Source organism: Neoarius graeffei, chromosome 5 (assembly GCF_027579695.1).
Source record: "Neoarius graeffei isolate fNeoGra1 chromosome 5, fNeoGra1.pri, whole genome shotgun sequence".
Lineage (NCBI taxonomy): Eukaryota > Metazoa > Chordata > Actinopteri > Siluriformes > Ariidae > Neoarius > Neoarius graeffei.
In genome coordinates, this window is record NC_083573.1 from 17,151,545 (window position 1) to 17,179,016 (window position 27,472).

General features: G+C 46.2%; 1 protein-coding gene across 2 annotated transcripts in view; it reads left to right on the forward strand.

Moving 5' to 3' along the window:
* dync1i1 (dynein, cytoplasmic 1, intermediate chain 1) overlaps nucleotides 1-27,472 on the forward strand; it is a 78,845-nt gene that overhangs the window by 35,056 nt on the left and 16,317 nt on the right. For both annotated transcript variants that reach the window (XM_060920438.1, XM_060920439.1), the window contains 8 exons: nucleotides 1,782-1,841; nucleotides 1,947-2,062; nucleotides 13,073-13,165; nucleotides 13,245-13,407; nucleotides 13,963-14,062; nucleotides 16,267-16,392; nucleotides 16,929-17,075; nucleotides 21,654-21,767. In XM_060920438.1, the coding sequence (XP_060776421.1) occupies nucleotides 1,782-1,841; nucleotides 1,947-2,062; nucleotides 13,073-13,165; nucleotides 13,245-13,407; nucleotides 13,963-14,062; nucleotides 16,267-16,392; nucleotides 16,929-17,075; nucleotides 21,654-21,767 (919 nt within the window). The remainder of the gene's footprint in view (nucleotides 1-1,781; nucleotides 1,842-1,946; nucleotides 2,063-13,072; nucleotides 13,166-13,244; nucleotides 13,408-13,962; nucleotides 14,063-16,266; nucleotides 16,393-16,928; nucleotides 17,076-21,653; nucleotides 21,768-27,472) is intronic.

Genomic DNA, 27,472 nt, shown 5'->3' on the forward strand with positions numbered 1-27,472 from the left:
TTCCACAACATTTTGATTGGATTAAGGTCCGGACTTTGACTTGGCCATTCCAAAACATTAACTTTATTCTTCTTTAACCATTCTTTGGTAGAACGACTTGTGTGCTTAGGGCCGTTGTCTTGCTGCATGGCCCACCTTCTCTTGAGATTCAGTTCATGGACAGATGTCCTGACATTTTCCTTTAGAATTCGCTGGTATAATTCAGAATTCATTGTTCCATCAATGATGGCAAGCCATCCTGGCCCAGATGCAGCAAAACAGCCCCAAACCATGATACTACCACCACCATGTTTCACAGATGGGATAAGGTTCTTATGCTGGAATGCAGTGTTTTCCTTTCTCCAAACATAACGCTTCTCATTTAAACCAAAAAGTTCTATTTTGGTCTCATCCGTCCACAAAACATTTGTCCAATAGCCTTCTGGCTTGTCCACATGATCTTTAGCAGACTGTAGACAAGCAGCAATGTTCTTTTTGGAGAGCAGTGGCTTTCTCCTTGCAACCCTGCCATGCACACCATTGTTGTTCAGTGTTCTCCTGATGGTGGACTCATGAACATTAACATTAGCCAATGTGAGAGAGGCCTTCAGTTGCTTAGAAGTTACCCTGGGGTCCTTTGTGACCTCGCCGACTATTACACGCCTTGCTCTTGGAGTGATCTTTGTTGGTCGCCCACTCCTGGGGAGGGTAACAATGGTCTTGAGTTTCCTCCATTTGTACACAGTCTGTCTGTCTGTGGATTGGTGGAGTCCAAACTCTTTAGAGATGGTTTTGTAACCTTTTCCAGCCTGATGAGCATCAGCAACACTTTTTCTGAGGTCCTCAGAAATCTCCTTTGTTCGTGCCATGATACACTTCCACAAACATGTGTTGTGAAGATCAGACTTTGATAGATCCTTGTTCTTTAAATAAAACAGGGTGCCCACTCACACCTGATTGTCATCCCATTGATTGAAAACACCTGACTCTAATTTCACCTTCAAATTAACTGCTAATCCTAGAGGTTCACATACTTTTGCCACTCACAGATATGTAATATTGGATCATTTTCCTCAATAAATAAATGACCAAGTATAATATTTTTGTCTCATTTGTTTAACTGGGTTCTCTTTATCTACCTTTCGGACTTGTGTGAAAATCCGATGATGTTTTAGGTCATATTTATGCAGAAATATAGAAAATTCTAAAGGGTTCACAAACTTTCAAGCACCACTGTATCTTCCTATGGTTTTAAAAGCATCATATGGTCTTAAGTAGTCTAGCTTTTGTTAAAAAGATAAAAACAATCATCCATATCTTTGTGAGTTCTCAAATCTCAGGCTATGGTGTTTAAATGGTACTATAGACCTGAGCACTCAGAGCAATGTCAATGGATGTGGTCATTAAAAATGAGAGCAAGGTGAAGTGAATGGCATGCACACAAATGTATTAATGATACATGGAGCACATGTAGTGAAATTGTCATGTAAGAGCACTTCAGTTCTGCAGGCACTGAACAATGTCACATACTCACTTGTGAGTCAAGAGAATTCAAGTAAAAGAGCCATGCCCCAAAGTTAAAAAAAAAAAAAGTTATTTGTATTTTTTTTTTATTAGTATTCTGATGGTCAATGCAGAGTTAGGTATGCAGGTATGTAGATATCTTTTGTGTGTTATTTAGCAAGACCTAGTGCTGAGTGATTTATTGATTAGTATTTATCTGAGTGTGAAGCATACAATATTTTACTCCATCCTATGTGACTGTATGATTGACATCCTCACCCTTGTGCTGGTGTGTGTAGGACACTGCAGTGGGATATGGACCCCTTGGCTCTTCAGCTCCTAGCAGACTCAGAGCATAGGTAAGATTTTAAAGTCAGGGTTAAGCCTTTCACCAGGTTATTAATCTGAAAAGATAGGTAAGGGTCAGTTTGGTAAATATTCTTGCTGTTTTGTCTTCTCGTCAGGTGCAGAACACAGAAACTTGAAGCAACAAAGATTGTACAGATTGATTATATGCCCAAAGAACTGGTGACGTATTGTAAAGAGACCCAGACTCCTGTAGCAACAAATATGTCTAAAGGTAAAACTCAAAACAGTGCCACCGCCGACATTTAGTATTTTCACATGGGGATGTTACTCCTAATTCTTGTTGTAGAGTTTGTATCTCATTTACATAGATTTGTTTTATTAGCTCAATTGGGAAATGTTTGGAGTAATTAAATAATTAACTTACAATAATGATTTTACAGCAAATCAAATGAACTACTAAAAATGTCATCTCGACGCCAGAATCGGCATCAAACTCCAATTCCCAGAGTACATCATGACCTACAAACATGGCCATTGTGGACTACAATTCACAGCCATCATGGATATTCTAACGTTCACCCCATTGCTGATCATGCACACCTGGACTTGATCACAACCCTATCTATATAAGCACACTCTAAACATGCACACATTGCAAAGTATATGCTCTTTGTTGTTGTACTAGTTGTTACCAAGACTTATTGTTCATTGATTTGTTGTTCTGGTTCTTGACTTTGATTGTGGATTACACCTTTGTCTTGTTTGCTAAGATCAATACTCTGTATACCTGCACATGCATCCATACCTGCATACCTGACAGAATACTTCATCATCTCATGGATGCAGCGGGTGGTTTCAATTGTCAGGAAGCACTAATGGTACAGGGCTGCATCATCAAAGACCAACAGTGAAAGGTTGAGCTATTCACCTCACAGATGGCACAGATCTGAGCATCCCCACCAGCTCCACAAGCCCCACCAGCGGCGACCCCTCTGTTTGCTTCCCCACTCACTACCTGTCTGAAAAAGTATTCTGGTGACCTGTTGGTATCAAGATTATATATTAAGATTGTACAGTTCATCAGTCTGCTCACCAATAAAGTGCTAGCCTGAGCCATGGCCATTTGGCCACAAGGACGTAAGCACATTACCTCATACAAGCACTTCCTGCAATTCTTCCAAAGAGTATTTGATTATTCTCCTGACGGCAAGGAGATTGGAGAGCAACTCCTCTCACTGAAGCAAGGGACTCAAAGTGCTGCTGAATTTGTGCTTGGCTTCTGCATGCTGTCAGCAGATAGTGGCTGCAATGAGCTGGTGCTAAAAGTCACTTACTGCAAAGGGCTCAACAGGGAGTTGCTTGCTGAGCTTGTATGCCATGATGACCAGGTATCCCTCTATGCACTTTATCAATATGTCCATTTGCCTCACTGCCCTATTCAGGAATAGATTGAGCATGAAAACTAACATTCCTCCAGGTCCAGAAGTCCAGACCTCAGACCCCATGCAACTTGGTCAGATTAAGGTGAATGATGTGGAATGTCAGAGGCGACAATAAGAGAAACTGTGTTCCTACTGTGGCAGTCCACAACACCAAGTGGCACAGTGCTTCTCACGGCCCCCAGCCAAAGCCCCACAGTCCAATGCTGAATGAGCAGGCTCCACACCTTTCTTCAAGATGGTGAGTCCTCCTGGATTTCTCTCTCACCCAAACTTCGTACTGCCAGGACAGATTGCACACTCAAGGGATTTCTCTTCTGTTACAGCGCTTATTGACTCTGGTGCAGCTGGAAATTTTATTGGCCTCACCCTTGCAGAGAAGCTCCAGGTGTCCTTGCAACCCCTGTGGCACCCCTTAAAGGTACAAGCCCTGAGCAGAGGACCCATTGGAGGGGCATCTGTCACCCTCTATACTGAGCCCATTACCCTCAGTGTTAGCACTATGCACCAAGAGAACATTTCTCTCCTCATCACTGTCACCACCAAGTTCCCGATGGTGCTAAACTTCCTGTGGATGCAGACTCATGACCCTCAGATCTTCTGGAAGGAAAGAGAAATCATGTGCTTGTTGGCACCATGCCAAGTGCCTCCATGTCTCCTCCATCAGCATCGTCTTGACCACCATAGAAAGTCCAGAACCCAAGTTCACAAAGAAATTTCCCCAGAGTATCAAGAATTCAGTGAGGTGTTCAGTAAGACCAAGGCCAGTGGACTTCTCCTGCATCATGCAAACAATTGAGCCATTGAAATGCTCATGGGACCCATACCCACTCAGGAGCTATACCTCTCCAAGGGAAGCCAGAGTGTTAAAAAAAAAAACTAGACCTACATAGCATTTACAACCTGGTGCACATTTGTGAGAGGGACAAGTGTAAAACAGCCTTTAACACCACTTCTGGCCATTTCAAATGCCATGTGAGAGATCCTCTGCTCCAGCAGTATTCCAATGCCTCATCAATGATGTCTTACAAGACATGCTGGGAAAATTGACTATTGCATATTTGGATGACATCCTGATATATTCCCCTGACCAAGCTGCCCATGTCCTACAAGTGAAAAATGTATTCTCCAGGGTCCTTAAATATCTACTTTATATCAAGGGAGAGAAATGTAAAGTTCATGTTCACATGGTGGCATTTCTGGGCTACATCATTAGGCCAGAGGGGCTGCTCAGAGGATGAGTGTGGCAGCGGGGGTGTGGCCAAGCATCGGTCTGTGACCGGAAGGCGGAGTCGGGGAAGGCAAGTGGCAGAATCACTGCACCTGAGGTTGATTAATGTGTTTGTGTGTGACCGCGCCCTATTTAAGGAAGAGAGCGAGAGCAGAGAGGGCTCTCTCTCCCCAACCAGATGACTTGAGTGTGTGTATGTGTATAGTTAAGGCTGAAAAGCTAAAATAAACAGGTTTTGTGAACTCAGTTCTGGCCTGCCGTCCTTCTGTGCTCCACCCACCCATCCAAACTGCTACAGTGGTGCTGAAACCCGGGGCTTGGAGCGCCGAAGCAGAACAGCCCCATGGAGATCTCCCCTTTCGCCGACCTGGTCCACGCCCTCGCCACGGCCCAGCAAAGCCAGCACCAGGCACTAGTCGCCCTCCGGAAGGAACAGGAACAGCGGTTCGAGGCCCTGGTGCTGGCTCAGCAGGAAGAGTGACAGGCATTCCAGCACCTCCTCGCATCGGCAGGGTCCACCGCCGCGGGGCCGCCTCCCTTCACCCTGATGAAGATGGGCCTGCAAGACGACCCCGAGGCCTTCCTCACGCTCTTTGAGCAGGTAGCAGAGACCTCAGGGTGGCCGGTGGAACAGCGCGCGGCGTGCCTCCTCCCCCTGCTAATGGGAGAGGAGCAGCTGGCCGCGCTACAGCTCCCCGCTGACTGCCGGCTGGTCTACGCGGACCTTCGCCGGGCCGTCCTCCAGCATGTGGGGCGCACCCCCAAGCAACAATGGCAGCGCTTCTGTGCTTTGCGCTTGGAGGAAGTCGGCCGGCCGGCCATTCGGGTTTGGCCAGCAACTCTGGGACGCCTGCGGGCGGTGGTTGAGGGCCAACAACCGCGATGTTGAGGGGATCATCGACCAGGTGGCGCTGGAACAGTTCATCGCGCGTCTACCAGCCGGAGCTGCAGAGTGGGTCCAGTGCCACCTCCCGGCGTCGCTGGATCAGGCAATCAAGCTGGCGGAGGACCATTTGGCAGCTGTCCCGATGGCAGGACAGCAAACAACCTCTTCTCCCCTCTCCTCTCTCTCTCCCTCTCCTCCTGTGTCTCATCCTCGCCCCGTTCCCCCACCGCGGAGGTGGGGGCCGGCCCCACCCCAGCCGGCCCGCCGCACCCGCGGTGACCTCCCGTTTCTCCCTTCTGTGTCTGTCTCCCCCCCCCCCCCCAGGCGAGTGAGCCCCAGAGCACCAGTGCAGAGAGAAAGCCCGGGCTGGTTTGCTGGTGCTGCGGGGAGCCGGGCCACCTCCAACAGCAGTGCTCGGTAATGGAGGTGGGCGCGGTGGTTCGGCTCCCCGATGCGCCAGGAGCCGCCCTCGATCAGGCCGGAGCGTATCCCATACCGGTGAGTATCCAAGGGGATACACATCAGGCATTGGTGGATTCTGGTTGTAATCAGACCTCAATCCACCAAAACCTGGTGCAAGACGAGGGATTGGGGGGAGCACAATTGGTGAAGGTGTTGTGTGTGCACGGGGATGTTCACAACTACCCTTTAGTGTAGGTCCACATTTTTTTCGAGGGGAAAAATTTATAGTGAAGGCAGCGGTTAATCCTCGCCTTGCCCACTCGATAATTTTGGGAATGGATTGGCCAGGATTTGGGGAATTAATGAGTCACCTAGTGAAGAGTGGGTCCTGCCATAGTTTAATAAGGGGAGGTCCCGGTGTCACGTTGGTGGGAGCAGCTGTCACAGAGCCGTCTACGTCAGCTCCGCGTCAGAGTGAGGAGCCGCCGGCTCCTCCTCCCTCTCTCGGGGAATCCCTCACGGATTTTCCATTAGAGCAGTCGTGAGACGAGACTCTCCGGCATGCGTTTGACCAAGTGAGAGTAATCGATGGTCAAATGCTCCAGCCAAACGCCACCCCGACCTTCCCCTACTTCACAATTATGAAGGATAGATTATACCGAGTGACGCAGGACACTCAAACTAAAGAGCAAGTCATGCAGCTTTTGATTCCGAAGAGCTGCCGGGAATTGGTATTCCAGGCGGCTCACTTTAATCCGATGGCTGGACACTTAGGGCAGGATAAAACACTAGCCCGAATAATGGCCCGGTTCTATTGGCCAGGGATTTGCGGCGATGTCCGTAGGTGGTGTACGGCGTGCCGCAAATGCCAGTTAGTAAACCCAGCGGCCATTCCAAAAGCGCCTTTGCGCCCTCTCCCATTAATCGAGACCCCGTTCGAAAGAATTGGGATGGATCTCGTCGGGCCATTAGATCGGTCAACACGAGGGTACCGCTTTATATTAGTTCTAGTGGACTATGCAACGCGATACCCGGAAGCGGTGCCTCTTCACAATATCTCAGCACGCAGTATTGCGGAGGCGCTCTTCTGCGTCATCTCCTGAGTTGGAATCCCGAAAGAGATTCTGACTGACCAAGGCACCGCGTTTATGTCACGTACACTAAATGAACTGTATAGGTTGTTGGGTATTAAGCCGATCTGCACCAGCGTGTATCACCCACAAACGGACGGTTTAGTTGAACGGTTCAATCGCACCCTCAAGAATATAATTAAAAAATTCGTAAGTGAGGACGCACATAATTGGGATAAGTGGCTCGAACCCTTGTTGTTTTCAGTGCGAGAGGTCCCCCAAACCTCCACGGGGTTCTCCCCGTTTGAATTGTTATACGGGCGTAAGCCGCGCGGCATTCTAGATGTGCTGCGGGAAAATTGGGAGGAGAGACCTTCACCAAGTAAAAATGAAATCCAATACGTTATTGACCTGCGCGCAAAACTCCACACACCCACCTAACCCAGGAGAATTTGCGGCAGGCCCCAAGAACAACAAACCCGCCTGTACGACAAGGGTACGCGCCTCAGGGAGTTCGCACTGGGAGATAAAGTACTTGTGCTGTTGCCCACATCGAGCTCCAAATTAGTCACTAAGTGGCAAGGACCCTTTGAGGTCACACGGCAAGGCAAGGCAAGTTTATTTATATAGCACATTTCATACACAGTGGCAGTTCAATGTGCTTTACAGAAGTAAAAGCAAAACAGTAAACAATAGAAAATAAAATTACATAAAATAAATGGGGAAGAAAAATAATAAGAATTAAACAATAATAGAAATAAAATAATAAAATGAAGTAACAGTTCAGTAAAAAAACAGCAGAATAAAATAGAATAAAAGTTAAGTAAAGTTTAAAACATGCAAAGACTGTAAAAGTTAAGAAAGTTTAAAACAGGTAAAGATGACAGTATTAATCATTTAGCAGAAAGCATCTGAAAACAGCTTGGTCTTTAGTCTAGATTTGAAGCTGCCAACAGCAGGAGCATTTTTGATGTCCTCTGGGAGTTGGTTCCATAGCTGTACTGCATAGTAACTAAAAGTTGCTTCACCACACTTTGTTTTAACAACAGGTTTTACCAATAAATTTTTCTGCTGCGATCTGGTAGATCTGATTGGGTTAGGACGCTGCAACATATCAGAGAGGTAATTGGGCCCTGTACCATTTAGAGATTTGTACACCAGCAGCAATACTTTAAAGTCAATTCTGTAGCTTACTGGAAGCCAGTGAAGGGACCTTAGAATTGGAGTGACGGCGAGTCGGAGACGTTGACTATGAAGTGAGGCGAACGGACAGGGGTGGGGTGTTACAGGTTTACCACCTCAATCTGCTCAAACTCTGGAACGAGGAGCTCCCCGTGGTGTTGGTGTCAGTGGTTCCGGAGAAGGTGGAGCTGGGGCCGGAGGTTCAAAAGGGAACATTGGCATCACGTACCTCCCCGGTCCCCTGTGGAGACCACCTCTCCCCGACCCAACTCGCGGAGGTTGCCCAGTTGCAGACCGAGTTTTCGGACGTATTCTCGCCCCTGCCCAGCCGCACCAACCTCATAGAGCACCACATTGAGACGCCCCTGGGGGTGGTAGTGCGTAGCCACCCTTACAGGCTACCCGAACACAAGAAAAAAGTGGTTCGGGAAGAACTCGAGGGCATGCTCAAAATGGGCATCGTCGAGGAGTCCCACAGTGACTGGAGCAGCCCGGTGGTCTTGGTACCCAAGGCCGACGGGTCGGTCCGGTTCTGTGTAGACTATAGGAAAGTCAATGCGGTCTATAAATTCGACGCGTACCCAATGCCTCGTATTGATGAGTTGCTCAATCGACTAGGCACAGCTCGCTTTTACTCGACACTGGATTTAACAAAGGGTTATTGACAGATCCCCTTGACTCCATTATCCCAAGAAAAAACAGCCTTTTTCACACCGTTCGGCTTACACCAGTTTGTCACACTTCCTTTTGGGCTGTTTGGGGCGCCCGCTACATTTCAGCGGCTGATGGATAGGGTCCTCCGCCCCCACGCCACCTATGCGGCCGCCTACCTCGACAATATCATCATCTATAGTAATGACTGGCCGAGGCACCTCCGACATCTGAGGGCCGTCCTTAGGTCGCTGAGGCGAGCGGGTCTCACAGCCAACCCGAAGAAGTGTGCGACTGGGCGGGTGGAAGTACGGTATCTGGGCTTCCACTTAGGCAACGGGCAGGTGCGTCCCCAAATTAACAAGACAGCGGCAATTGCGGCCTGCCCAAGGCCCAAGACCAAAAAGGAGGTGAGACAGTTCCTGGGGCTGGCTGGCTGGCTATTATCGTAGGTTCATACCTAACTATTCGGACGTCACCGGCCCGCTGACTGATCTGACTAAAAAGGGGGCACCAGATCCAGTCCAGTGGACGGAGCAATGCCAGCGGGCTTTTTCTGAAGTAAAGGCTGCAGTGTGTGGGGCCACTCTTACACTTCCCTGACTTTTCTCTCCCCTTTATGTTACAGACGGATGCGTCGGACCGAGGGCTGGGGGCTGTTTTGTCCCAGGAGGTGGAGGGGGAGGACCGCCCAGTGCTGTACATCAGTAGGAAGCTGTCGGTGTGTGAGGGGCACTACAGCACCATTGAAAAGGAGTGCCTAGCAATCAAGTGGGCGGTCCTCGCCCTCTGTTACTACCTGCTGGGACGCCCTTTCACCCTCTGTTCGGACCACGCGCCCCTCCAGTGGCTCCACCGCATGAAGGATGCCAACGTGCGGATCACCCGTTGGTATCTGGCACTCCAACCCTTCAACTTCAAGGTGATCCACAGGCCGGGGGCGCAGATGGCTGTGGCGGACTTCCTCTCCCGTCAAGGAGGGGGGAGTCGGCTGCAGGCCGGACGGCCGCCCAGCCTGAGTTGGGCGGTGGGGGTATGTGGCAGCGGGGGCGTGGCCAAGCATCGGTCTGTGACCGGAGGGCAGAGTCGGGGAAGGTAAGTGGCAGAATCACTGCACCTGAGGTTGATTAATGTGTTTGTGTGTCTTGCCCAGTGACCGCGCCCTATTTAAGGAAGAGAGCGAGAGCAGAGAGGGCTCTCTCTCCCCAACCAGACGACTTGAGTGTGTGCGTGTGTATGTGTATAGTTAAGGCTGAAAAGCTAAAATAAACAGGTTTTGTGAACTCAGTTCTGGCCTGCCGTCCTTCTGTGCTCCACCCACCCATCCGAACTGCTGCAGTGAGGTTTCAGCCATCATAATCTGGTGAGTCCCTACCATGGTCAAAGATCTACAGCATTTTCTGGGGTTTGCCAACTTTTACCAGTGATTCATAAGAGGCTTTCGCATCATAGCATCTCCTCTGACTGACTTTCTGAAAAAGGGAAGCAAATGGCTGCAGTGGACTTCAACTGCAGAACAGGCCTTCCAAGCCCTTTGGTGTGGAGGTAGATGTATCAGAAACAAGTACCAGCACCATTCTTTCACAGAGGTTTGGAGAAAAACCCAAGCTCCTTCCAGTGGCCTTCTTCTCTAGGAAGCACACCCTCACCAAATAAAATTATATCAACAAATGAGAGCTACTTGCTGTTCAACTGGCCCTGGAGGAATGGTGACATTGGTTGAAAGGGGCCATTCACCTGTTTACCATTTACACTGATCACAAGAACCTTGAGTACATTGTCACCCTAGAGACTGAATTCCTGTCACATGTGCTGGGCCCTGTTCTTTGCACCTTTCAATTTTACCCTCTCCTATTGTCCCAGGTCCAAAAACATCAAGGCAGCCGAGAGCTCCTTACAGCTGAACTGGCCCTGGAGGAATGGTGACCTTGGTTGGAGGGGGCCATTCACTTCTTTACCATCTACATCGATCATAAGAACCTTGAGTACATCAAGTCACCCTAGAGACTGAATTTCCATCAAGTGTGCTGGGACCTGTTCTTCACACCTTTCAATTTTACCCTCCCCTATTGTCCCAGGTCCAAAATGTCATGGCGGATTCCCTATCTCTCATACAGTACACCCAGCTCCCTGTTGTGAAACCTCAGAGAAGTGTATCTTACCCTAGTCCCAATTTGCAGGAGCCCTGACCTGGGACCACATCAAGGAGATTGAAAATGCCCCAGAGGTGAGAATTCCCAAACAGTGTCCAGTGGGAAGAAGGTTCATACCCTCTGCTCTCCAAAATAAGTTAATCATGTGGGCCCACACCTCTCCTGCCACATGACACTCCAGCACTAGCATGAAGCAATGATTTCTGCCAGGGAAATGTTGGTGGCTAAGCATGCTGCAAGACATTCACAAGTTCATCTCTTCCTGTTCAGTGTGTGCTCAAGCTAAAGTACCATGCACTTTGCTGGTGGGTAGGTTAATGCCCTTTCCAATGCCTCAAACACCCTGGTCACCCCTGGCCATAGATTTTATCACAGACCTTCCACCATTTTAGTATAACTTAGTGATTATAGACCATTTCTCCAAGTCCCTGTGTTTGATACCTCTCTCTGGCCTGCCATCAGCTTTTGAAACAGCTGAATTTACATTTCAAGTTTTCAGGTACTTTGGTATCCCAGGGTAAATTGTGAGTGACTGGCAGGCCCAGTTTCGAACCCAGCAGCCAACAGGGGCCTTTCTGTGTGGAGTTTGCATGTTCTCCCCGTGTCTGTGTGGGTTTCCTCTGGGTGCTCTGGTTTCCCCCATAGTCCAAAGACATGCAGGTTAGGTTAATTGGTGGCTCTAAATTGACCATAGGTGTGAGTGTGAATGGTTGTTTGTCGCTATGTCTCAGCCTTGTGATGATCTGGCGAGTTGTCTAGGGTGTAACTCAGACAAGTCAGCTGTGATAGGCTCCAGCTTGCTCACAACCCTGCACAGGATAAGCAGTTACGGATAATGGATGGAATGGAATGGATGGCTGGACTATCCGGTGTCACCCAAATGAGGATGGGTTTCCTTTTCAGTCTGGTTCCTCTCAAGGTTTCTTCATGAGTAAAATGCATATCCGGAATGTATCTATATTTCTGTAAAGCGCCTTTTTGAAAATGTCCATTGTTAAAAGTGTAAATAAATTATTTACCAATAGTTTACTGTTGTTTTTGTCACTGTTTCTTTAAAATATAGCAGGAAAGTATAGACTCCTTTTACCTGTCACTGACTCAAACTTTAAATGCCTCTTTCTAAAATAATTCTTTATACTTCCACATATTTTAACTATTCGGCCTCCTAAAATGATTTCTGCCACTCTTATGAAAAGTGGTTTAGCTCTCTGGCCTTTATTTGTCTAATTACCTATAACTATAAGAACTAGAATAGTTTATACATATGTAGATAAGACATGGCAGCCAGATACAGAAGATAAAATCTTGGTTCATACATTCTGATATCTTGCATCACATCCTGAAGGGTTTTTGGTTTAAATAAACCCATGAGTACCTCAGCCAGTCTAATCTGTGTTTGCCGCATTTAAACCATACTGTGATTGAAATTAAGCTTCTGCTTGAGCATTTCATAAATTTTATGAAGAAAAGAATCCACTACTTCATCTGACTGCATTTTAAAATATGATTTTGGCACACTAACACCATTGCTTGGTCCCAGTTGTAATTTTACTCCAAATATTGCTGGTTTTCGGAAATTTGCAAGATTAATTTTGAGTAAAGGTTTATATACAGTATACTGTACCAGTCAAAAGTTTGGACACACGTACTCATTCATGGTTTTTTTTTCTGTAATTTGACCATTTTCTACATTGCAAAACAATACTGAAGACATCAAAATTATGATGTCTGGAATTATGTGGTCAACAAAAAAGTGTTTAAAAAATAAAATGTGTTTTAATATTTTAGATTCTCCAAAGTTATCTTGATGATGCTTTACACACTTTTGACATTATTTTAACCAGCTTCGTGAGGTAGTCACCTGGAATGCTTTTCAATTAACAGGTGTGCCTCGTCAAAAGATAATTAGTGTAATTTCTTGCCTTCTTTGTGTTTAAGATCAAATAATAATAATAATAATAATACAGTAAATAGCCCTATTCAACAACTGTAATAGTCCATATTATGTCAAGAACCGCTCAACTAAGTAAAGAGAATCGACGTCCATCATTACTTTAAGTCCGTCATTACATTACTTTGAATTAGGAGGTGTGTTCAAACTTTTAACTGGTACTGCATTGTTTAATTGCTTATATGCAATCAAAAAAGTACATAATCTGAATAGAAATAACATATGGTTAAAGAGATATTGTTCATAGGACTTTACACTCTCCACAAAACATTATAAACTTTGAAATCTTATAAAATCACTTTCCTATTCTCCACAGAAGAGGAGGAGGAGGATGAAGAACTCCCTGTGGTCAAACCTGAATCTGAAGAACATGTGGTGGAGAATAATCAGGAAGCCATGCAAGATAATGGTAACCTCATGTTACAACACTTTATTACATAATTATTGTATAAAAGGAATGTTATGCTGATGATGAATTTGTTTTGTAGAACATCCTAAGGAACTCACAGAGGAGGAGAAGCAGCAAATTGTTCACTCTGAGGATTTCCTGATCTTCTTTGACCGTAGCATTCGGCTGGTGGAGCGAACACTAGCTGAGGACTTGGATATTTTCTTTGACTACAGCGGACGTGACATGGAAGACAGAGAGGGGTCAGAGCATTTCTCACCGAACAAAAAATTTCATCAATGTATAGTGTATATGAGACAGATTTTTTTTGCAAATTTTCATCTCCCCATGTTGAAGAAGCATATGGTACAGTGTATTCAAATTATAATTTCCATTGTATTGATTTTAACAGGAGGTCTGCTGATATTGAAAAGGGGGGAAAAAGCAGACAGTAATTTAAATGCATTTCCATAGAACACTGCCACTTTATCCGATACACCAGTCTTACAGCTAAACTGAATGGCTGTTTTTATCAACCTATCACCAGGTGCATTTTTATATATAATTAGTGACTGTAACCTGTCTGTTATTATGCCATCCCTTCCACCAATAGAAAAGAACCACTATTGGACCACTACTAAGCAGATGTTATCTGGGTGGTTGATCATTCTTAGGAAAGCAGTAATACTGACATGATCAGTTGTGGTCTCATAGTGGCACTTTTTCATTGATGAACGGTGTGTATGTAGGCTGTTAACTGGCTATTATCTAAAGTTATTATATTAAACTAATACAAAGTTAATGTATTTGATCATTAGGGACACACAAGCTGGATTAAATCTGTCCTTCAGTCGACAATTGTATGATGAGCAATGGTCTAAGAATAGAGTTGTCACCTGTCTGGATTGGTCACCGCAGGTAAGGAGATGGTTTCATGAACCTGATAGAGTTCTCTGTGAGAGTGGAGGAAACAATTATAACAACACACTTGCTGTTGGTCCACCTTTATTATTCATAGATAAGAGATTAAAGCGCAAAGTTCATAAATACATTGTACGAGATTAAAACTATCTTGCACAATTATAAAACACTGGCTGTTGCAACATTCAAAACTTTAATGGAATTGGCTCAGATCAATGTAAAAATTATTTGATGGAATTATTTTAGCCCAGAAAAATAGAGAATCACTTAGCAATGGTATGCACATTGTGGGCAACTACAGACAAATTTAGTTTTCTTGAGCAGATAAATGATAAATTCGAGGACATTATCTGGAATATTTTTAATTACTTCCATATTAGGTCAAGAATAAAACAGGATAAATTTGTGAATGAAGAGTGATTCTGCAATGATCTGGTGACTTGTCAAGGGTTTACCCTGCCTCTCACCCATAGTCAGCGTTTCTCAACCTTTTCTGCTTTAAGGCCCACCTGTTCACACTTGTAATGAGTTGGGGCCCATTAAAAAAGATCCCAAATTATTTGGCTCATCTGTTCTATTAGAATTTAATAATCTATTGTAAAGTGTATTAGTGGGATGTACTGTAGCAATCACTCCCTGTTACAGATGGGAGCCCAGTGATTAAATAAATGCAGTAAAAAACTGTTTTTAATTTTAGGTATTGTATTTAAAACTGTATGGATGTGCCAGAAGCCAACATAAAACTATGCATGCAGGGCATTCTCATTCAAAAGGGATTAATGAATCAAAAGTGGAGTCTGGTTGATTAACACAAGAACTTACTGCCATGTTTGTGTACAGCAAACAAGCAAATTATTAAAACCAAGAAGTGGATATAGAAACCACTCAATGGGATAGATCCTTACACGCTAACAAAGAAGGATTTTTCCTATGAGTTGGAAAATTATCCATCCATTGAGTTCCCCGACATCTCAAACTACCTGGTGCTGCGGGCATCGTTCTACATGGACAAACAGATGAAAACCTGGAAGAGCATGAAGGCGTACAACTTTTTATATGTGGCTGGGTTAAAGATCTGGGGATCAGGACACTACAAGGTAGACGGTGGTAGACAGATCTAAGTGCAGGAAGAGTGTTTATTAGCAGACGTGATATTTACAAAAACAAAACACAAATGAAAGCAAAGTAGAGTATTTAAACAGCGTTTATAAACATGGTTAGAAACAAACATGACAGTAATAATGATAATACTTTGCGAAGCCTCTGTGAAAACAGTGTCTGTATCTGCATGCGCTGATTATGCTCAAATCAGTATCATGTGTTTCCCTTAACGACTGGGTCCCAAGAGCACGCAGAACGTGCTCCATGAGCATGCGCGACTGCTTGAGCTGCGCCAGACTCAAACGCAAAGGCCTGACACTTAAGTGTTCACCTGCTGTGTGACCACATCTTTTAGCTGACATGTATATTGCCATGCATCGCCACCAAAACGCCTCATTTTCATCAATAATCCATCGTAAAGCATTGCAAGCTGTAGTGTGACCGTAGTTTAATGAGGCGGATGTGACGTTGGATGCAACCAAGCAATTGTACCCTACTACAAGTAAAAATTAGTTTCAACTCGGGGGAAAAAAGTTGTGGCCCAGCCCAGTGGTTGAGAAACACTGCTCTAGCTTGCCCGCACAGGATAAGCAGTTACGGATAACGGATGGATGGATCAAGAGTGATTTCTAATCTTTCAATTTTTGGACTGTTGCATTTGTAGACTGAATTTGACAGCATGCATAAGTGAAAAATAAATAAAAATAAATCTTGATCAATTGAACTGAGCTGGATCTACCTTTAAGTGTTAACTTATTTACAAGCAACTGACATTATTCTTGAACATGAGCATAATTCATATCCTTGTGTTGATTACAAAATTTGTCATGTTTGATTTCACTGCATAGAAGTGAATGTTTTTTCAAACTTGAAGAGAAGAACTGAGGTTCTCGGATTAGATACAGAGTAGGAAAAAAAAGTATTGACACCACAGTTGTACAATGAATTTGATGAACTGACCTTTGTGTTTATTATTTGTTCATTGATAAATCTTTGCTATACTCTTTTGTACACTCTATCCGTTAGTACCACAGAGAGTTTATAGTATGAATGTTATTGCATTAATTTAAAAATTTTTTTAATATACCTCCTTCTCTCAGTACTCAGAATTGCTGATGGCTTCATACAATGCCAACGAGCATGCACCACAGGAACCAGATGGAGTTGTGCTGGTGTGGAACATGAAGTTTAAGAAGACAAACCCAGAATACATATTCCATTGTCAGGTCACAAGTTTTGCTTGTTGGTCCTAATGTCTAATAAACACTTAAGTAGAAGGTAGAACCATGACTGATAACCTGTCACAAAGCATTTTCTTAATAATAAGAAGAGTTGTTAATGCCAGATACATTAGAAAGTACCAGTATTTGTAGTGAACAGACCTTTTAATTTAGTAAGTATCCAAGCATTATCCAGGAGTAACACTGAATTGCTGGCCAGATAGCTGAGGCACCCTAAAGTCAGTCTTTGTTTGTGTTCTGCCTGAATAGCAGCAGTAATCAAATTAGCCCATTTGTCTCTTCCCCTCTCCCCCTGCTTTATGTTCCCTTCTAATAATAAATAGGACCTTGAATTTATTTATATACTATATACTGCCTCATCCATTTTCTGCACTCAGCTGTACTATATTGCATTGTATATAGAAAGCATCCAATAAAAAATAAATGCAATTACTCCATTTAATTGTTTGAGACTTCTCATGTAAGTTCTTGTGACAATACAACCATGTTAAAACATCCATCTCCTATACCTCTCACTACAGTCCCCTGTGATGTCAGTGGGTTTCGCACAGTTTCATCCAAACCTTGTAGTTGGGGGCACTTACTCTGGCCAGATAGCATTGTGGGACAATCGGAGCCACAGGAGAACTCCGGTACAAAGGACACCTTTATCTGCAGCTGCTCATACAGTAAGAACACACTACAACAATATAGTGCATTTACATCTGCAAACAAGTGTTGCCAGGCAAAACAAACCTCCCCCAACAGCACTTATTTTGTACCTACTGTATATGTTGATAATGGTAATATTTCTCAATCATTAGCTGTCAGGTTATAATCCTATGAAAATCCATGACCCTGAGTTTGACATTTCAGAGTCATTCAAAGTCAAAGGTCATGGTGGCAACTGAAAGCCCATATGGGACTTCTTGTATGATGATAACGGTAAACATCTGGCTATCATGAACCATTTTAAAGTGATAGCCCTTTCAAAACCCATGACCTTCAGTTTGACCTTTCAGGGTCACTCAAGGTCAAAGATTATGGTGCCAAATAAAAGCCCATATGACACTTCTTATAAGTTGATAATGGTAAATATCTGTCTACCATCAACCATTTTCAAGTTACAGCCCTCTAAAATTCTGTGACCTTGAGTTTGACCTTTCAAGGTCACTCAAGGTCAAAGATCATGGTGCCAAATAAAAGGCCATATGGGAGTTCCTCTATGCTAATAATAGTAAATATCTGTCTATCGGCAACCGTTTTTGAGTTATAATGGAAAATGTATTATTTTGACCGAAAGGTTGACTTTTCCGGTGACCTTGACCTTCACCTTAACCCAATTACCCCCAAAATTTAATCAGGTAATCTACGGACCATTGCCCACCTACCCTGAAAATTTGCAGTCAATCGGTGCAACCGTCTAGACGCTACATTGTTAATAGACGGGGACACGCACATACAAACTGCACTGATTACAATACCTTGCCCCGCTTACACTGTCGCAGGCGAGGTAAATATGTCTGCATTTCAAGAGCTTTGGGTCCAGGCTTGTTTTATTTTATAATCTTCAAGACAATTTGGTAGGACTGTGTGGCAGTGTGTAGCATTTCCCCTTCACTGGTCCATGGTCCCCAGTTCAGTCCTGAGATCAGGGTGCAGTCTGTGTATTGGTTCTGTGCTTATTATCCCCATGTCAGTGTGAGTTTCCTCTTCATTCTCCAGTTTCCTCCTCCTCTTCTTCTTTTGGCTGTTCCCATTAGTGGTCACCATAGCAGATGATGTCTCTCCATCTCCTTCTGTCCTCTGTATCTTTTTCTGTAGCATCAACCGTCCTCATGTCCTCCTTCACCACATCCATATCCACATCATTTATTTTATTTAACTTTTATTTGTTATAGAGGGACATTGTACATTAATTGACATTTTACAAAGAAAATGTAAATGCACCCAATTATAGCCAAAAGGCTAATTTCCATTGGTAGTCCCCCTGCCAGAAGGAGCATGGCAGTTACCTATCAATTAAAAGAATAAATTACAAAAGGAGCAAGCAAAAAAATAAAACAATTACAACAAACAGCACCCCCCCCCCCCACACACACATTCACACACCAGAGATACACAACACACACACCCACACAATAGAGGAGCCTGAGGTACTCACATACACACACACACACACACACACACACACACACACACACACACATCTCCACAACACAGCTATATGCACCAGAGGCTCACACACACACACATCAGAAGTACACACCCTCCCCCCTTCCTCCCCATCCCCCTACACACACCCACACAGCACCCACACACACACACACACACACACTCACTCATACTGATACAACATCTCATAAACTAATGCTGACAGACTTGGTTGTCTATCAGCCATTTCTTTAATCTAAATTTAAATGAACTATAAGAACTGGACTCTCTTATACTTTGTGGGATTATATTCCATTCGCTAGCTGCTTTATAAGTGAAAACTGCCTGACCAAAAGTTGATTTCTTGAAAGGCACTACACAATCACCTCTAGCAGCCCCTCTAGTAACACTGGTTACAGATGATCTAAATTGCAAGAGGCTGCAAAGTGGTGGTGGGGCTAAGCTTTGTCTGATTTTATATACAAGACAACAATTTTTAAATAGAACAAGATTATTCCAACTCAGAAGCCTATATTTATTAAGTATTATACAGTGATGAAAGGATCTTGGTTTTTTATCTAGAATTTTGACAGCTTGTTTATATAGAGATATTATCGGCTTTAATGTTATGGAGTTTGCAGTACCCCATGTTGGCAGACAATAGTTAATGTGTGATATTATAAGAGAAAACATATACATCTTTGCAGCCTCTATTGACATACAATTTCTAAGGTGCCTAAAATTTGCAAGTGTGAAGTTTATGATCCTTTTCACCTTTTTAACATGATGCTTGAAGGTCAGGTTACTATCCAAGATGATACCTAAATATTTATATTCATTAACTATTTGAATTCTTTGCCCTGAGATGAAAACGTCAGGCTCATTATAAATTTTTTTTGTTTTAGCAAAGAACATGGCAACAGTTTTTGAAATATTAAGTTGTAGATGACAATTATTCAACCAATTTGAAACATTAATCATAACTTTTGTAAGCTGAGCTGCAACCTCAGAATGATTCTTACCTTTAACAAAAATTACAGTATCGTCTGCATACATAAGGATCTCACAACCTTGGCACACAGATGGGAGATCATTTATATACAGACTAAAAAGAATTGGACCCAGAATAGAACCTTGGGGTACCCCTGTTATAAGATCCTTAATGGAGGATTTTGTATTTTGTATTTTAACACATTGTGAACGATTAACAAGGTATGATTTAAACCAATTAGATGTATACTGAGAAAAATTAAACTGAACAAATTTTGACTGAAGAATGTTATGGTCAACCGTATCGAACGCTTTCCGTAAATCCAGAAATATTGTCCCAACCACCCCGCCACTGTCTATTAGAGACTTAACTCTTTCAATGAAATAAACAGTTGCTGTTTCCGTTGAGTGGTGTGCCCTAAACCCATGCTGCATCGGATGTAGGCATTGGCTAGAATTTAAATAACGCACTAGTTGGTCTGCCACTAACTTTTCTATAACTTTAGACATAACAGGTAGAATACTTATTGGTCTATAGTTTGAAACTAACTGCGGGTCATCATTCTTAAAGATGGGAACAACAACTGCAGGCTTCCAATATTGGGGGAAGCTCCCTTGAGTCAGAGAGATATTTACGATATGAGTGATTGGTTTTATCAATGGGCCTGCACACTCCCTGATCATTGCAGAGTCCATTTCATAGATATCTTTTGAGGATTTAGGTTTAAGTGAATCAATCACTTTAAGTACTTGTTCTTCAGAGACTCTTTCAAAATTGAAACTGCGTCCTGTCTTTGATTCCTTGGCATCATATTGCTGGTGCAAGGAAAAACTATTGGCAATAGAAGCTACAGAATCTACAAAATAATGATTTAATGCTTCAGCTACATCTATTGCCTCATTTGTAAGAGTATCATTGATCATCAGTTGGATCTGTTTTCTAGCATCATTTTGTCCAGATAGTTTCTTTAATTGCTGCCATATAATTTTAGAATTTCCCTTATTAGTTGCTATTATGTCAAGAAAGTAATTTGCCTTAGCTTTTCTAAGTTCCTTTGTCACCTTATTCCTAATTGACATCTTTGGTCTTCCTCTTTTCCTTCTAACTGGCAACTCCATCTCCAGCATTCTTTTCCCAATATACCCTGGATCTCTCCTCCATGCAAGTCCAACCCATCTCAATCTTGCCTCTCTCACTTTGTCTCCAAGCTGTCCTACATGTGCTGTCTCTCTAGTATTCTCATTTCTAATCCTGTCCAACTTTGTCACTCCCAGTGAAAATCTCAGCATCTTCAGCTCTGCTATCTCCAGTTCAGCCTCTTGTCTTTTTGTCAGTGCCACTGTCTCCAAACCATACAACATCGGTGCTCTTACACCTTCTTGTACACTTTCCCTTTTACTCTTGCTGTCACAAATCACTCCTGACACTCTCCTCCATCCATTCCAACTTGCTTGCACTCTCTTTTTCACTTCTCTTCTGCATTCGCCATTACTTTGTATAGTGGACCCCAGATATTTGAACTCATCTGCTTTGACCACCTCTATTCCTTGTCACTGTACTATTCCACTGTCCTCGCTCTCATTCACACACACGTACTCCATCTTGCTCCTAGTGACTTTCATTCCCCTTCTCTCTAGTACATACCTCCATGTCTCTAAGTTTTCTTCCACTTGCTCCCTGTTCTCACTACTGATCATAATATGCGGATGATAAAGAGGACTTTCATACCAGTTTCCTCCCACCTCACAAAAACATGCTGGTAGATGAAATGGAAACTCTGAATTGTCTCTAGGTGTGAATGAGTGTGTGAACACATGTTATTGGTGTCCTTTGATAGACTGTCATCCCATCCAAGATATGCCTGCCTTAAACTGAGCATTCCTGGGATAGGTTCCAGATGCACCATGACCCTGACTAGAATAACTCGGTTACTGAAGATGAAGCTGATGAGTTCTGTTTCAGTTCAGAATTGATGAAGCTCCTCAGATGATTGACAAAATATCTTCAAAATTATACCACCTTGACTTACTACTATTATTACTAGACATTGATTGTGCATCATGCTTGATCACTGTTCATCATTCCTGCTTCTAAAGTGTTTAATCATCTCTGTTTTCTGCAGCATCCTGTGTCCAGCTTAAATGTGGTAGGAACCCAAAACGCCAACAATCTGATCACTGTGTCAACAGATGGAAAGATGTGCTCCTGGAGTTTAGATATGCTCTCTCAGCCACAGGTAAACAGACACCCCTTATAATGGGTTGGTCATTTTGTTGTGTGACAGAGAAAGCAGCAATTGCTGTGAACATTTTTATAAAAAAAAAAGAATGGCAAGTACGAACAAATCCAAATCACACTATTAAGGTCTAAATATAAAAACAGGCAAAGAGTCAGGCAATGTATAAAGAGGATTTCAAAAAACAAGTCTATGATCACGAAACAAAATGCTGAATATGGGTCAAAATCAGAACTAGCAAACATGAACAAAGACTTTGTATGTCAGATGATAAACAGAGCTGAACGAATACTTTTGTTTGTGGTAGGAGTGTGCTTATGTCGTGTGTGCTGGTGATTGAGTCCAGGCGTGTGCAATCAGTAATTGAGTGAACTTGAGCTTATGAACTGGGAGTTGGGGTTCTGGGAAATGGAGTCTGATCCAAATTCAGTATTGATATGACACAGTTAAGTAAAAAATATAGGCAGGTGAACAGATGTAGGATTAACCTTGCATGTGTTTAAACGTTGAATTAGAACTAATAATATTTAGCTTATTGAGGTTGCTGTGAAGTTGATGATGATGTTCCTGCAACATAGATTATGATCAGTTATTCATCACAACCTTGTATTTTTTCTTGTAGCGAGAATAACGTGTGGGTGGAGCACAGAGGACGGCAGGACAGAGATCAGGGTGAAGAGAAGGCTTTATTGCCGTACTTTTCAGCCGGACAATTTAAATCAAGCATCAGAGAGACACACACACACACACACACACACACACACGCTGTAGTCTCCTCTGGGAAAAGCTCCCTTCCGCTCTCACTCTCCCTCCCTAAATAGGGAGCGGTTCACTGGGGAAAACACACACAAAACACAGGTTAATTACCCTCAGGTGTAGCGATTCTGCCACTTACCTTCCCCGACTCCGCCCTCCTGTCACAGACCGGCGCTTGACCACGCCCCCGCTGCCACATACCCCCACCGCCCGACTCAGGCTGGGCGCCCGTCCGGCCCGCAGCCGACCCCCCCCCCCCCCCCCCCCCCCCCCCCCGATGGGAGAGAAAGTCCGCCACGACCATCTGCGCCCCCGGCCTGTGGACCACCTTGAAGTTGAAGGGTTGGAGTGCCAGATACCAACGGGTGATCCGCGCATTGGCATCCTTCATGCGGTGGAGCCACTGGAGGGGCGCGTGGTCCGAACAGAGGGTGAAAGAGCGCCCCAGCAGGTAGTAACGGAGGGCGAGGACCGCCCACTTGATCTCCAGGCACTCTTTCTCAATTGTGCTGTAGCGCCCCTCACGCACTGACAGCTTCTGGCTGATGTATAGGACTGGGCGATCCTCCCCCTCCACCTGCTGGGACAAAACGGCCCCCAGTCCTCTGTCCGACGCATCCGTCTGTAACAAAAAAGGGAGAGAGAAGTCAGGGGAGTGTAAAAGTGGCCCCCCACACAGTGCAGCCTTTACCTCAGAGAAAGCCCGCTGGCACTGCTCCGTCCACTGGACCGGATCCCCCTTTTTAGTGAGGTCAGTCAGCGGGCTGGTGACGTCCGAATAATTAGGTATAAACCCACGATAGTAGCCAGCCAGCCCCAGGAACTGTCTCACCCCCTTTTTGGTCTTGGGCCTCGGGCAGGCCGCAATCGCTGCTGTCTTATTAATTTGGGGACGCACCTGCCCGTTACTCAAGTGGAAGCCCAGATACCATACTTCCACCCGCCCAATCGCACACTTCTTCGGGTTGGCAGTGAGCCCCGCCCGCCTCAGCGACCTAAGGACGGCCCTCAGGTGTTGCAGGTGCCGCTGCCAGTCATTACTATGAATGATGATGTTGTCTAGGTAAGCGGCCACATAGGTGGCGTGGGGCCGGAGGACCCGGTCCATCAGCCGCTGAAACGTAGCGGGCGCCCCAAACAGCCCAAACGGAAGTGTGACGAACTGGTGTAAGCCGAACGGTGTGGAAAAGGCCGTTTTTTCCCGGGATAATGGAGTCAAGGGGATCTGCCAATATCCCTTCGTCAAATCCAGTGTCGAGTAAAAGCGAGCTGTGCGTAGTCGATCGAGCAGCTCATCAATACGAGGCATTGGGTACGCGTCGAATTTAGACACCACGTTGACTTTTCTATAGTCCACACAGAACCGGACCGAGCCGTCGGCCTTGGGAACCAAGACCACCGGGCTGCTCCAGTCACTGTGGGACTCCTCGACGATGCCCATTTTGAGCATGGCCTGAAGTTCTTCCCGAACCACCTTTTTTTTGTGTTCGGGTAATCTATAAGGACGGCTACGCACTACCACCCCCGGGGGCGTCTCTATGTGGTGTTCTATGAGGTTAGTGCGACCGGGCAGGGGCGAGAACACATCCGAAAACTCGGCCTGCAACTGGGCGACCTCCGTGAGTTGGGCTGGGGAGAGGTGGTCTCCACAGGGGACCGGAGAGGTACGAGATGCCAATGTCCCTTTTTGGACCTCCGGCCCCAGCTCCGCCTTCTCCGGAACTACCGACACCAACGCCACGGGGACCTCCTCGTTCCAGAGTTTCAGCAGGTTGAGGTGGTAGATCTGTAGTGCCCCCTCCCTGTCCGTTCGCCTAACCTCATAGTCGACGTCCCCGACTCGCCGTGTGACCTCAAAGGGTAATTGCCACTTGGCAATTAATTTGGAGCTCGACATGGGCAACAGGACGAGTACCTTATCTCCCGGAGTGAACTCTCTAAGGCGCGTGCCCTTGTTGTACAGGCGGGTTTGCCGTTCCTGGGCCTGCCGCAAATTCTCCTGAGTTAGGTGCGTGAGCGTGTGGAGTTTTGCGCGCAGATCCATAACGTACTGAATTTCATTTTTGCTCTGTGAAGGTCCCTCCTCCCAATTTTCCCACAGTACATCTAAGATGCCACGCGGCTTACGTCCATATAATAATTCAAACGGGGAGAACCCTGTGGAGGCTTGGGGGACCTCTCGCACTGCAAACAACAAGGGTTCGAGCCACTTATCCCAGTTACGTGTGTCCTCACTTACGAATTTTTTGATAATATTCTTGAGGGTGCGATTGAACCGTTCAACTAAACCGTCCGTCTGTGGGTGATAAACGCTGGTGCGGATCGGCTTAATACCCAGTAGCCCATACAGTTCGCTCAGTGTTTGTGACATAAACGAGGTGCCTTGGTCAGTCAGAATCTCTTTTGGGATTCCAACCCGGGAGATGACGTGGAAGAGGGCCTCTGCAATACTGCGTGCTGAGATATTGCGAAGAGGCACCGCTTCCGGGTATCGCGTTGCATAGTCCACCAGAACCAATATAAAGCGGTACCCTCGTGTTGACCGATCTAATGGCCCGACGAGATCCATCCCAATTCTTTTGAACGGCGTCTCGATTAATGGTAGGGGGCGCAAGGGCACTTTTGGAATGGCTGCTGGATTTACTAACTGGCATTCGCGGCACGCCGTACACCACTTACGGATGTCGCCGCGAATCCCCGGCCAATAGAATCGGGCCATTATCCGGGCGAGTGTCTTATCCTGCCCGAGGTGTCCAGCCATGGGATTAAAGTGAGCCGCCTGGAATACCAATTCCCGGCGGCTCTTTGGAATTAACAACTGGGTGACTCGCTCTTTCGTCTGAGTGTCCTGCGTCACTCGGTATAACCTATCCTTTAAAATGGAAAAATAGGGGAAGGACGGGGTGGCCTTCGGCTGGAGCGTTTGACCATCGATTACTCTCACTTGGTCAAACGCGTGTCGCAGAGTCTCGTCTCGCGATTGTTCCAGTGGGAAATCCGCGAGGGATTCCCCAATAGAAAGAGGAGGGGCCGGCGGCTCCTCACTCTGTCGCGGAGATGACGTAGACGGCTCTGCGACCGCAGCTCCAGCCAAAGCGACACCGGGACCTTCCCCTGTCAACCGGCAGGACCCACTCTTTACTAGGTGTGCCATCAAACCCCGAAATCCCGGCCAATCAGTCCCCAAGATCAAAGAGTGGGTGAGGCGAGGATTAACCGCTGCCTTCACTATCGATTTTTCCCCTCTGAAATGTATGTGGACCGACACCAACGGGTAGCTGTGAATATCCCCGTGCACACACAACACCTTCACCCCTTGTGCTCCCCCCAATGCCTCGTCTTGCACCAGGCTTTGGCGGATCGAGGTCTGATTGCAACCTGAATCCACCAACGCCTGATATGTAGCCCCTTGTACACTTACCGGTATGCGATACGCTCCAGCCTGATTGAGGGCAGCTTCTGGCACGTCGGGGATCCGCACCACCGCCCCCACCTCCATCGCTGCACACTATTGCTGCAGGTGGCCCGGTTCCCCGCAGCACCAGCAAACCAGCCCGGGCCTTCCCTCTGCAGCTGTGTTCTGGGGCTCACTCACCTGAGGGGGGGGAGAGACAGACACAGAAGGGAGAAACGGGAGGGCACCACGGGTGCGGCGGGCCGGCTGGGGTGGAGCCGGCCCCCGCCTCCGTGGTGGGGGAATGGGGCGAGGACGGGACACAGGAGGAGGGTGGGGAGAAAGAGAGAGAGAAGAGGAGAGAGAAGACGATGTCATCGGTTGTCCTGCAGCCGGAACAGCCACCAGATGATCCTCCGCCAGTCCTACGGCCTGATCCAGCGACGCCGGGCGGTGGCACTGGACCCACTCCGCGGTTCCGGCTGGTAAGCGGGCGATGAACTGTTCCAGCGCCACCTGGTCGATGATTCCCTCGGCGTCGCGATCTTCGGCCCTCAGCCACCACCAGCAGGCGTCCCGGAGCTGCTGGCCGAACGCAAACGGGCTGCCGACTTCCTCCATCCGCAGCGCGCGGAAGCGCTGGCGCTGCTGCTCCGGTGTGCGCCCCACGCGCTGGAGGACAGCCCGGCGAAGGTCGGCGTAAGCCAGCCAGCGGTCGGCGGGGAGCTATAGTGCGGCCAGCTGCGCCTCTCCCGTCAGGAGGGGGAGGAGGCGCGCCGCGCGCTGCTCCCTCGGCCACCCCAAGGCTTCGGCGACCTGCTCGAACAAGGTGATGAAAGCCTCGGGGTCGTCCTGCGGGCCCATCTTGGTCAAGGTGAGGGGAGACGGGCCCGCGGCCGGGGCGCTGGTGGACCCCGCCGACGCGAGGAGACGCCGGAACGCCTCTCGATCTTCCTGCTGAGCCAGCACCAGGGCTTCGAAGCGGCGCTCCTGCTCCTTCCGGAGCGTGACGAGTGCCTGGTGCTGGCTCTGCTGAGCCGTGGCGAGGGCGTGGACCAAGTCCGCGAACGGGGAGGATTCCATGGAACTGCAGGACTGGTGCTCCACCTTTCCCAGGTTTTGGCACCACTGTAGCGAGAATAACGTGTGGGTGGAGCACAGAGGACGGCAGGACAGAGATCAGGGTGAACAGAAGGCTTTATTGCCGTACTTTTCAGCCGGACAATTTAAATCAAGCATCAGAGAGACACACACACACACACACACACACGCTGTAGTCTCCTCTGGGAAAAGCTCCCTTCCACTCTCACTCTCCCTCCCTAAATAGGGAGCGGTTCACTGGGGAAAACACACACAAAACACAGGTTAATTACCCTCAGGTGTAGCGATTCTGCCACTTACCTTCCCCGACTCCGCCCTCCTGTCACAGACCGGTGCTTGACCACGCCCCCGCTGCCACATTTCTGTTTATGTATTTATAGTCTAGACGTATATACAGGTCTCAAAGAGAAAATAGGTGGTTGTTATACTGTAAGGGCATTTTGCTGGCATGGTT